Here is a 12,631-nt window from a genome sequence, read left to right on the forward strand (position 1 = left end):
ACTTAAAAGGGAGACTAAATGGCTAGATGCTTTTTTCATTTAGAGAAATTCGGTTTATTGAAATCGTCAGAATATATTAGCGATTATTTAAGGAATTATTTCCTTAAAATTAAAAAAAAAATAACCGCGTTTGTGGCTCGAGAAAATCTTGGAAACCCTCCCTTTCCCTTACGTTACGCTCAAATTGTTAGATTTACGAAATGCACAACTTTTACTTTATTTTTTTGTTGTAATTAGAACTAACTGTCCACAACAGGTTTGGCCAGGGGTGAGGGTCTCGAGTTTAAGGCCTGCGATTAACCATAACATTCGGCTGATGATGATATCGATGAGTTTTCAATAGTCATTTTCCTAAAGCGACAGGTGCAAACAGCGGTGCTGCCCCTGGGCACGGGCAACGATCTGGCGCGCGTGCTGGGTTGGGGCGCCTCCTGCGACGACGCCGCCAACCTGCAACAGCTCATCGAGCGCTATGAGCGGGCTTCCACCAAGATGCTGGACAGGTGAGCACAAGGACACGGATCACAGAATTCACGCCACCCAGTCCTGAATTAGCGTTTAAGCTATTTTGAGCAATTGCTTAGGACATTTCCTCTAGGGAAAAAAACACACGAACGATAAAGCAATTTAAAATTTCGCGCGTTTTAAATTGACGCTGATTTAGATAGGTACCAGATACATACTCTGCGGCACGTTTTAATATTTCACAGAAGATTGCGGCAACAAGTTAGCTTAATCCGGCTCTGCTACCGCCAAGATGTTGAATAGGCGACAATGGGAGGGCATTATAAAAAAGTAGGTACGGTAAGGTATGTAACAAAAACAAAACCCACCAACGGCAGTTTAGTAACAATATCACATCAAATCTTTTTACAGAGCACTTTACATTACAGCAGAGACAGTGCTATGTAAAAAAGTTACATCAACATTTCAGCGAAATATTTCGGACATCCATTTTGTATACGGAATGCCTAAGTAGTCACTTAAGCTTTTTGTACATTACGGCTTTAACATTATCTTGGTTTTAAGCCCAGAGAGGCGATGTAGCCGACATAAAGCCGTTTTATTGTGGGCTCTTAACCACGTCTAAAAATAGCGGGCCGTTTTACGTTCCGTTAAATGGGAAAAGGGGTGCACGGGTGGGACATTGCGGCCTGCGGGACCCACTTAACATTGAAATGAGTGTTGTATGAATATGTAATTTGTTAATAACTAGTACGTAGTTACTTTAAATGAAACTGCGTAAACAATTTTTATTAAACAAAGAGGATATAAAAGTCCTTGAGGTATTTTTCCTTCCCCATTGCCAGTGATTACTAGTTTGATCAATGTCTTCGAGGTGTTAAGTTGTTTCGATACCGATGCCTAGGTTCTATGAGCTATCCACAGAATACAGCCACTCTTCTACAGCACCACATCTCCAAAGCGTCTATGCAATGCCGATCAGCTGATTTGATCGTCCAGGTCTTAGCTGCATAAATAAATACGGGAAAGATTAGTGGATGGACAAGAAGCTTTTTTGTGTTTATAGAGATGTGTCTGTCTTTCCACGTTCTATCTACGGATGTCTTTTCATCCGTTGATAGAACGATGTAATTTAGAATAGAACTATGTAATTTAGAAAGTAACACAGTTATAGAAAATTTAAATAATTAATAAAAAGTTATAGAAAAATCTCAAAGTTGTACATTACGTTTTAAATGTGATTGAAGCTCAAATTCGGGAAAAGCTTCGCAATTTGATTACTGAATTATTTCTAACGATCCTACACGTGCATATGGAACCATCGGTAGGCGAGTCCTAATCGCCTAAACTTTTCCGGTTTTTCTTAAGTGACATTCAAGAAAAACACTTAAAACGTCCTAACAGATTAGAATCTAGGTTTAGACAGACAACACTTCAAGTCAAGTTACTTATCTAACTCACTAAATGTAGCATGTAACTCAAGTAAGTTACATGTTACATTTAGTTTTTACTTAAGCGCAAGATTTTAATGATAAAGGTTTTCAGGTGGTCGATAATGACGTTCGAGAGAGCGTTGACAGCCCCGCCGCCGCCGCCCGCGCCACCCGACCTGCTGGAGGAGAGCTCGCTGTTGAGGAACTTGCAGGAGATTGTGCAGGTAGCGAAACTTACATTGTACATGAAGTTGTACTATTTGGAATTCTAAATTTTGAAAACAGCAATTTCCACATCCATTGAAAGATTTTGAAATGCAAATATGCCATTGGGATTGTTAGATGCCATTATCAGTAGTGAGCTTTATAGTTTTACTTTATTTATAATTCGATATGGATATATTTCTCAGGCGGGCGAGTGTGGCGAGGGCGAGTGTACGCTGGCGCGTGCGGCGCTGCGGGCAGGCTGCGCACGGCTGGCAGCGGCGGGAGAGCGCGCGGGGGGCGGGGCCGCGCGTGCTGCACACCGCCTACGTCGCGCACTGTCGCTGCTGCTGCACGCGCGCGCGCACCTCGCGCACGACCACGCGCGCTGCGAGTAAGTCTCGCGAATTTTCAGTAGACAAGGGGCGGCTGCAGCTGACCATTTTGATTGATATCCGAAACCAAATTGCAGAACCATGTGGGTGTGTGTGAACGAAGTTAAATTACAGCGTCGAATTGCGCAGAGCGCACAATGTCTTACTTACATATTCACATTTGTTTAGTTCAAGTTATCATTCTGTTTTTACACTGCAAAGCTGAGCTCTCCCCTATTATAGAACAGGAATATGGAGACATACCCACTTACTCCTATACTTCAATACGAACAGTCTCTAAATCATCTTTATTTTTTCCAGTTCTTGGGAGCCGATGGACACGAGCGATAGCGAGCCCGAAGCGCCACCTGCAGCCGAGAAGGGGAGCATCGAAAAGACTGAAAAAGTACGTCTTTTTACGTACGTTTTATTGTACGTTGTTTTGTTACAAGTCTTTATAACATAACTACAATATGTGACGCTCATTTCCCACTTAATCTATGGAGTGAGCAACACATTCAAGTCAGGGACGAATCCAAAATAACACAGGGACGTACTTAAAAACAATTTGTTTTTTTTAGGAGCAGTTGAACTGGGCGGCGCGCGGCTGTGCGCTGGCGGGACGTGCGGACAGCGTGCGACGCGCGCTGCGAACGCTCGTGCGCACGCTGACGCACCTGTTCCCGCAGGTGAGCACGTGTGGTTGATTTAGTCCTTACTTATGTATTCCCAACTGTCTTGTACTTGTACTGTACTGTTAATATATTACGTTGCAACCGGCGGTCGGCTTATTTACGTAAAGCAAGTATGACAAAGGGATAAAAGTACTCCATATCTTATAAAGAGCGAGGCCTGACTCATAAGTGGCCCACTACTTGCCATGCCCTCCTCCCTCCCCCCTTCCCCCGACCTTACGGTCATACAAGCCGAATTGTCGGAGGGCGAACCCGGTACTTGCGTCTCGCGTTTTTCCCGGGCCGCCCTCTTGGCTCCCTACAAGTTATTTACTTATCATCCTTTTCCATTCTACGCACTCTCTTCTTTCTGGGACCCCACTAGGTACACGAACGATTCTCCCCTTCTCCCGCGGACCGTGAAATAATGCTGATAATGATGATTCATCGTCATCTCACGTACAGCATACTTGGTATTACAGGACGCGATCCGCGGCGAGGCGAGCGGCGCCAGCTCGGGCCAGGGCCAGGTGCCTGAGAGCGGAGCGCTGCCCGTGCCGCGCGCGTTCGCCGACAGCCGTCGCTCTTCTGCTGCTTCCGCGGTATCCGCGTCCTCCATGCAACCAGAAAAGTGAGTCAGCGAACTTCCTTTAAAATCAAAATAATCTGGCTTAGAAGAGAAAATGAGATATCAATAAATAAATTATTTATTTATTTATTTGTATTATCTTAATGACACTTGATTTCTCATATTGAACGCCAGCTTGTGGTGGCTGGACCTGGACAGTAATCATTTTATCAAACCTATGAGTATGTCAGTTCATGCTTCGACCATACCAGTAGATAGATACCAAGTACGGTATGCACCTATTTTGAATCATGTATAATATCAGATAACACAGGTCCAGAATCCTTTTATTTTCTTCGGGATAATCGTCAAAAAATATCCAAATGGCGCCATTACTTCAAATTCCATGATAAGAGTAGGATCACAGGCTGACTTACTTTCTGCTTTATAAAATGTAGATAGGTTGGCCATCCCAAACTCTGTGACTTGTTCTATTTGTGGCAGTATTAACTTATCTATTTTTTTTATTTGTCCACAGCATTCCAGATGTAGATGAAGACATAGTTAAGTTAATAAGTTCAAATCCGCAAGATTCTGTAGACAACTTGGACGTTGATAAATGTAGTCGCAATAAGACATGCTCAATCTCGCCTCAGGATCGGCTGTCGCCTTCCAATATTTCCTCCTGTGATACTAGCTCTTGCAAAAATCTTCTGAGGCCTGATATAGAGCGAACTAGCGCCACTTTTAATAGCAGTAGTCTTACCATACCTAACCTAGTTATCTCAGATGATAGTGATAAGAGAGATTCGTTAATACAGGGAGAAACTTATGAATCGGACCAATTGACTATAATAGACATCGACAAGCCGTATACTGACGACGTGCACTTTAACGATATTTGTGATCGAGTGACGCCCGCTAGCGGAGACTGCACGCCCGAGCGGAAGCTCTCGAGTGTCGACTTGGAGATAGACGCGACCAGTTCCGAGGGGTCCAACATTAGTGATGACTTTAGTTTAATATCGGAGATCATTGACTCCAAACCTGGAGACACAGAAGAGAGTGTCTGTATAGGACATATAGACTCACCCGAAATTTCTGATACGTACATGAATTCTGAAACCATACACGGAGAATCCATAATGGATGACATCAGCTCGATGCTCGGACAAGAGGTTCTATTAGCGATGATGGGCAAAAATGGAGAAAATGAAACTTACACAGATGACACAACTTTATTTACATCTGATACAGTTTCTGATATTCCAGTCGATATCGAGAGCCGTCATCCTAGTTTGGAAAAGAAAAATAAAGGGAAAATGAAATACATATCCAAACACAAAAAACCAGCTGAACCTGAAGTTGAGAAGTTCGGTTACGAAAACAGAGTGTTTTATATTGAAAATGCAACCAATGCCGATGAGCAAATTAAGTACTGCAGTTTAGCTCAATTTGAAGAGGGAAGTGATATAGCGAGAAAATCGTTTCGAAAAGCTTTGAGGAAAAGTATAAAGAAAAGAGTAAATGATGAGCCAAGTCTCAAACATCTTCTACCTAAAACAACAGAAGAGTTGTCAAGAGGTGATGAAACTCCAAACGTTCAAACCTCTCCCAAAATGAAACCAATACCAAAAATAGAAGAGAATAATACTGAAATCAAGGAACATGTAGCATTTCCACAAGTAAGCGTTGTAGTAGAACCGCCATCACCATCTCATAGTGAGGATAGAAGTTTAAAAACCTGCCAAAGTCGTATGGCATCAGTACTTAGTGATATTTTTGACCAGGGAACAGATACGTTAAGCGTTCACTCACCGGAACCTAATCTTAGAGATAGAGAGAGACGTCAATCTGACAACCCAAAGCTTTTAGGATCAGACTCAGAATACGGACAATTTCTCAGTTGTTCTCCTGCAGCGACCAGAAGAATATCATGTGGAAGTCTCTTCAAACCCGGGGAACCTGATAAGTTAGTTAAATATATTTTAAATACTTATCTGTAGACCTAGCAGGCGTCAACGACATATCTTGTAAAGATAAAAAGATATATTGTTGAGAAATAGCGGCAAATTCGATATATCGCTATCTCTCTTTCGTCCCAATGCAACAAAGAATAATATTTTCGATTCAGCCGCTATTGCTCGATATTGGTCTTTCTCTAGTCTTGTGATATGTCGTGATCATTTTAGGCCTATAGATTTATAGATGGTTTATAGATTATAAAGTCTAGCAATGTTTGTTTTTCTCGCTTTATAATTTTATGAATGCATTAAAAAATTAATATTTTTTTCAAATACTAGATTTGAAAATTTCAACTATTTTTTTCTATGAAGCAGGCTATCAACCTCAGTGTCATCTATATGGGGAGAAGGCGGAACCTTAGGTGGCGGTGGGAGTATAACTAAATCAGAAACCAGCGACCGAGCCAAGAAACTGCCAATCATCAACCCCTTGGTATCACTACCGGCATGGCCTCACGTCGCACAAGGCTTTATCAGCCAGTGCCTTTTAGCCAACGCCGATGCGTTATGTGCAGCCGTAAGCCCCCTAATGGATCCTGATGATACCCTATTGGAAGGGTTCTACGAACGAGCTGTAATGAATAACTATTTCGGTATCGGCATAGACGCCAAAATAACGCTGGATTTTCACAACAAGAGGGAGGAGCATCCAGAGAAGTGCAGATCAAGAGCAAGGAATTACATGTGGTATGGAGTACTTGGGTCGAAGGAGTGGGTTAATAGAACTTACAGGTAACAACTTCGGACATATTTTGTAATTTCCGTTTCTTATTTAATTATTAAGTGAACTCAACTATAACTTCCAAAAAATCTGATGACTTTAAATTATGGATAACAAAGGTGTAATGATAATGGATGTATAGAATAATGCTTCGATTAATTTATAACAATATGTTAAAAATTCAGGAAAAGAAAAGATCATTTTGACATTTCATAATTAAAGTCGTGATGAATTATGATTTTTAGTGTTCCGCAACTCAAAACGGGACTCTCGTTACTTCCTTGTCTATCTGTTTGTCCATTTAATCTTATAATGTGATTGATAAAAAAATATTTGTTAATGAGAGACGTGAGTGGAAATAATATTAAGAGTATGATTCTTTTTTCCAGACACCTTGGGCAACGAGTCCAATTAGAATGTGACGGTCAACGGATACCACTCCCGGAGCTGCAAGGCATCGTCGTATTAAATATATCGTCGTTCATGGGAGGGACCAACTTTTGGGGAGGAACCCGAGGAGATGACATTTTTCTCGCTCCATCTTTCGACGATCGGATACTTGAAGTGAGTAAACAAATACTGCTTACTTGTTGCCATGTTTCTCGGAATTGTACGTAAAATATTCATATTGGTTAAAAAAAAATACTATTATATGAATTATAAAGAGAAAAACAAGTATAACAATATCTTTAAATTCTAACTTAATCCTTATATTGCCCCATGCGATGACAAAGTTTTGGTAGATAATTTTTTGCCCGTAGGTAAGAAAGTATTGTTTGTCTGCCTGCAGCACGATAAAGTCTGAGATAGGTTATTCGATGGGAGGTTCTTGTAATCTAATTTTCAAGTTTACATTTTAGAGGTTATAAATTGGAAATCAGTAGTACATATCCATTTGTGTGCGCAGGTGGTAGCTGTTTTCGGTTCAGCCCAAATGGCCGCGTCCCGCCTCATCAACCTCCAGAAGCACCGCATAGCGCAGTGCCGCGCGGTGCAGATCAACATCCTGGGCGAGGAGTGCGTGCCCGTGCAGGTGGACGGCGAGGCGTGGCTGCAGCCGCCCGGCTGCGTGCGCATCATACACAAGAACAGGGCGCAGATGCTGTGCCGCTCCCGCGCGTTGGAGACCAGCCTGAGGTACCGCCGCACTCTAAGTGTGGACTGAATTGTTGATCTGATGATGATTATTCTAATCGTAGTAATTTCTGTCAATGAGTGCAAAATTTCACAAATAATTTATCTAAACAATGTAACATCAACAGAACATGGGACGAGAAACAGCAGCAAAAGGCGCACGCGAACGCGCCCGCGCGTGAGCTGGCGCCGGCCGAGGCTGCGCATCTGCTTGTACTGCTGGACGACGTCAACACCTTAGTCAAACATGTAAGATGTTTATTTTGTCTATGAACTTATGAAATAATTCGGCATAAAAATTACCTGATTTTAAATCGAGTGAATTTGTAACTTAAGGAACCTTTAATTATATTATCCAATTTTCTAAAATCAGGAGCTTCTAAATACGACGCGCTTTCGACCTTGACGCAACGGTGTCCTTGTGTTGTCTTAAGCTTGTCCGAGTTACGAACGCTTACAAAAATCTTATCATCAGACACAATACATAAACTCCTTAATGTAAGCATTATTAAATTAACCTTAATAATTGGATATAAGTGGGTATTTTTCAAGAAACCTTAAAGCAGTAAAGAACTAAATTTTTAAAACCATATTTTTGTCTTTCCTTAGATAAAACTAGCATGCATCAGTGAAAACAGCGCAGTTGGGACAGGCAGGGTTTGCGGAGCGCTGGCAATAGCGCGACGCGTCTCTGCGCAGGCCGACGCGCTGCAGGACGCCGAAGGGAAGCTGCTGCCTCCGCCGCAGCTGAGGCGCATGCTGGCGACGCTGGTCAGTGCAACTGTGCATTAGTGAACACTGCTGCGGGGGGACAGGCACAGTGTGCGGCGCGTCTCTGCGCAGGCCGACGCGCTGCAGGACGCCGAAGGGAAGCTTCTGCCTCCGCCGCAGCTGAGGCGCATGCTGGCGACGCTGGTCAGTGCAACTGTGCATTAGTGAACACTGCTGTGGGGGGACAGGCACAGTGTGCGGCGCGTCTCTGCGCAGGCCGACGCGCTGCAGGACGCCGAAGGGAAGCTGCTGCCTTCGCCGCAGCTGAGGCGCATGCTGGCGACGCTGGTCAGTGCAACTGTGCATTAGTGAACACTGCTGTGAGAGGACAGGCACAGTGTGCGGCGCGTCTCTGCGCAGGCCGACGCGCTGCAGGACGCCGAAGGGAAGCTGCTGCCTCCGCCGCAGCTGAGGCGCATGCTGGCGACGCTGGTCAGTGCAACTGTGCATTAGTGAACACTGCTGTAGGGGGACAAGCACAGTGTGCGGCGCGTCTCTGCGCAGGCCGACGCGCTGCAGGATGCCGAAGGGAAGTTCTGCCTCCGTTGAGGCGGTTGCTGGCGACACTGGTCAGTGCAAATGTGCATCACATGGAAAGATGCGCTTCTATAATGTTGATTTCTTTTGATGCAGGTTGAAAGTTGTAACGAGCTTCTGGAAAGCGGCCCGAACTTGGGCAGCGCGGCGACAGGCCTACGGGCGCATCTTGCGCGGTGTTTGCTGCGCGACGGCCTTGCGTACATACAGGCAGACGAGGTAAATAGCATCTGACGACGAAAATAGTTTATGAAATAAGACCAATATGGCCGTTCCTGTTCAATTAGACGTAAAGAGAGACGTAATGCAATGGAGAATTTAACAATAACTTTTGTTTTTAATCACTCCCGCATTCTCCAGTCACCACACAGTAATATTCCAAAGGCATATCGTAGAATGTCCTTAGATGGCATAAGACTATACTATTATCATTTAACACACAACTCTGTTACCTAACTGTAATTTCTTCTGATAGATTTTCTTTTCTCAATTTACATCCACATTTTCTACATCAATATTTTCAATTGCTGTTTAAAAAAGTTAACCAAATTAGCAATGTGACTCTGTTTATCAGTAATCCTTTGTAACCAAGTAATGTTGAGGCATTGTTAGTTAACATCTTCTTCTGTAGCCTTCGAAACAGTTTCTTACACATGACATGGTCATTGTACACATTCCATTTACCCGCCCTAACCTAAGTCTACCCTCATAGGCGCCAAAGAAAGCTGGCAGCAGATGGCTACGCGGACGCCGCAGCACTTCAGAAGGTGGCACATCACAAACCCCAGCTCAAGTGCGGTCTTGGGGCGTAAAAGAAGTCCAGACCTGGTTGGAGAGTCTCGAACTGACGGAGTACTGCGAGGCGTTTTCCAAGCATGACGTAACTGGGCGCGAACTTTTGTCTCTAGCGAGACGTGATCTACGCGATTTGGGAGTCACTAAAGTTGGTCACGTCAAGAGGATACTTCAAGCTGTTAAAGAGCTCCAGTGACGACGTCGAGGCCGTTCGGAGGGGAATGGCCATGGATAGGTAACGCTTGATACCTTGTCAAGAATCTTCCTGGTATATCAATAAGCAACTTCTCAGAAATCAAAGAGTTCTGTACTTAATTATTCTTGAACTTTTAACTCAAGCAATTTCGCTAAGTCGAGTGTGTAGTAAGAATGGTCAAGGAGAAGTCTTCGTATTTACAAAGTTGGAATTTTCTAGATACCTTCAAGTTATACTTTCGGATGTTTTCATCTTTTATTTTAAATTAATGACCAAAATTTTTCTGAACAAACGTCCGAAAGTTTAACTGGTTTATTGATGAAGATAAATTACGTCCTATTTCTGTATTAGCTACAACACCAACTATGCTATGTAATTCTGTAAAGGGAAACCTTTCGTAAGCTCTCGAAACTATTGTAACCTCAACATTCCTGATAGTAACTTGAAAGCGAATTTTATAATTCCCGCTTAAATAATCTATCCTCTTTACTTCGATTTCATGAATGTCGTACGACTTTATGCTTCTAATACCTAATTCTTGGAGCTTTCATTCATTTCATTTCATGTCTACACGGTTTAGTTTTTAAATACCTTTCTAACTCCTTGTCCTTCGCCACTTAAAAAAGTTGGTACCGAAAATTCGTGAATAGTGAATTCGTCATACACAACGAAATTCGGCCTACTATAAACTTTTTACTTCACGAGGCTAAGAGATTGAGGGTTGTGAATTGTTTTTATTAGTGGGACCTTGATAAGGCTGTTGATGACCATAATAAATGTTACGAGTATGTAAAAGTTGCAATTTAAATAAATATTGAATCTATGCGTGTATAAAAAAAACTCGGTACCAATTTGGCGGTTTTTCTTTCTCCACTTTTTTATATATCTATCTAAAGGAATGGGGTAAAATAGATTATTGAGACACATCGAATTTTACCTACCTCTTCCGATCTATGTTCCTTCGTCAACGAAATCTTTCCATGTCTATTTTATGTAACTGTAGGTATATTTATTATATCGTACTCTTTATTACACTTATCTAATGTTCTTAATAATTAATTTAACTGATTCTTTATTGTATTTTACTGCAAAACGAGAAACAGAGATCACTAATTTTGAAATGTTTTACATCAATAAATTAGCAACAACGCACCGGTTAAGAACAGCAGTTCTTGGACAGAACTTTACTTTCAAATGAAGTGTCTATTCTACAATTATTAATTCCAGACAGTAAAATGACAAGAGCAACTGTCACTGAATTGACATTCTACTAGTAAATGACATTTCAGTGACAGTTGCACTTGTCATTTTACTGACTGGAATTAATAACAATCGTAGAATGTGTCAATCTTCTTAACTGCTTAATTATTTATAAATAATGATTTCTTTGCGCGCGGCCATTTTGATTTTTAGCCGTTTAAACCATTGAAAAATGTAACTACCTACAACTAAGAGATTTAGAGCTCATATTAAAATGACAAGCATGTTGTGCTTAATCTGTGCGATTAGTCTGAAAAAAGTGGTTTATAAAAAATATACACAAAAATATCGTGAACAGTGTGATCGATTATTCGAATTGAACGAATCGAATTAAATAGGGATCAGAACGAATTTACTAGGTATTTTACCTGCTTATTAACATTAAATTAACCATAGCTTTTCAGGGCCCTACATGTCTGACATCAAAATGTCAGTTTTTATAATTGTGTAAATTTTGACGTCAGATAATGCACCAATTTGTTTATTATAATGTATCTCACTCGAATGTATTGTTATTACCCCTAAAATACAGTTCACATGTTAAGCACTCATTAGTTCCAAGATATTTTTAAAACAAAAACATTTATTAAATACATGTATATTTATTATATTTAGCTGGCACTGCAACACTTTTAAACATTATGGTGATGGTTGTGAAGATTATAGAAGCATAAAACGTGACGTCATACCTACTTATGATTTGACGTGATTGAAAATTGCCTAAATCTTGCTGGATTGTCTATGACTGAACAATGTGGATGAACTAGTGAACGCTTAGACCATTAATAACTATTAATGGTCTAAGTAGTTATTAATGGTCTAAGAGTGAACGAGAACAATCTGTAAATGTGTTGCCATGCCAGGAAGAAATAATTTAGCTTAGGACTCTAGATATTCTTTGATCTACAGCTAATAACATTATACTTTAGTCTGCCGGAAAAATTAAAAAATGTTGCAAAACTAACCAAAACAAAGGAACTAATAATATTCTTCTACTAGCAAACCAAGCACAGACTACTAATAAGTACTTGTGCGCTATCAATACAGGTTCATTTATTTTTCTAGTCAGGTTACCTAATTATAGTAATATACAATTTAAAGCAATATTTTTACGTTAACTGTAAAATAAATTAACATAATATTTTTCCAAAAATTATTGTGTAAAATTTCAACAAATTAATCCCCTAACTCAATGTTATTTTTCGGAATAGGAAATAGGAATGAGAGTTAAAAAAATAAGAAGCTGCCAGTATTGCCTTTACAAAATAAATGTAAATACGGCGTTCCATAATGCAATAAATTACAAATAATAGATCTAATTAAACCACTAAAATTACAGTTTAGCTGAAATCCTCTAGGAATTGACGGTAGAGTTATGAATACCATTAGACATGACGTCTTTAAAATAAAACGACAGTTAGATGTTGAAAATATCTCTTCGTATTGATTATTAAAAATTATTTTCTTGCTAGTCG

General features: G+C 40.9%; 1 protein-coding gene and 1 long non-coding RNA gene across 3 annotated transcripts in view; one reads left to right on the forward strand and one right to left on the reverse strand.

Moving 5' to 3' along the window:
• LOC112043204 (diacylglycerol kinase eta) overlaps positions 1-10,844 on the forward strand; it is a 29,413-nt gene extending 18,569 nt beyond the window's left edge. Inside the window, exons 5-18 of one of the 2 annotated variants that reach the window (XM_052891474.1) lie at positions 358-503; positions 2,011-2,122; positions 2,309-2,496; positions 2,798-2,882; positions 3,058-3,165; positions 3,633-3,781; positions 4,257-5,690; positions 6,055-6,474; positions 6,853-7,027; positions 7,371-7,600; positions 7,726-7,846; positions 8,207-8,800; positions 9,002-9,124; positions 9,618-10,844. In XM_052891474.1, coding sequence (XP_052747434.1) covers positions 358-503; positions 2,011-2,122; positions 2,309-2,496; positions 2,798-2,882; positions 3,058-3,165; positions 3,633-3,781; positions 4,257-5,690; positions 6,055-6,474; positions 6,853-7,027; positions 7,371-7,600; positions 7,726-7,846; positions 8,207-8,389 — 3,351 coding nt within the window. In that variant the 3' untranslated portion in view covers positions 8,390-8,800; positions 9,002-9,124; positions 9,618-10,844. The remainder of the gene's footprint in view (positions 1-357; positions 504-2,010; positions 2,123-2,308; positions 2,497-2,797; positions 2,883-3,057; positions 3,166-3,632; positions 3,782-4,256; positions 5,691-6,054; positions 6,475-6,852; positions 7,028-7,370; positions 7,601-7,725; positions 7,847-8,206; positions 8,801-9,001; positions 9,125-9,617) is intronic. The other variant, XM_052891473.1, reaches the window with a different exon arrangement.
• LOC128199919 (uncharacterized) lies at positions 2,530-10,971 on the reverse strand. Its single transcript, XR_008252442.1, has 3 exons — positions 10,838-10,971; positions 3,614-3,763; positions 2,530-2,844 (listed from the first exon to the last, which is right to left on the reverse strand). It is a non-coding gene; the product is annotated as an uncharacterized LOC128199919 (long non-coding RNA).
• Positions 10,972-12,631: the final 1,660 nt, after the last annotated feature.

Source organism: Bicyclus anynana, chromosome 4 (assembly GCF_947172395.1).
Source record: "Bicyclus anynana chromosome 4, ilBicAnyn1.1, whole genome shotgun sequence".
Lineage (NCBI taxonomy): Eukaryota > Metazoa > Arthropoda > Insecta > Lepidoptera > Nymphalidae > Bicyclus > Bicyclus anynana.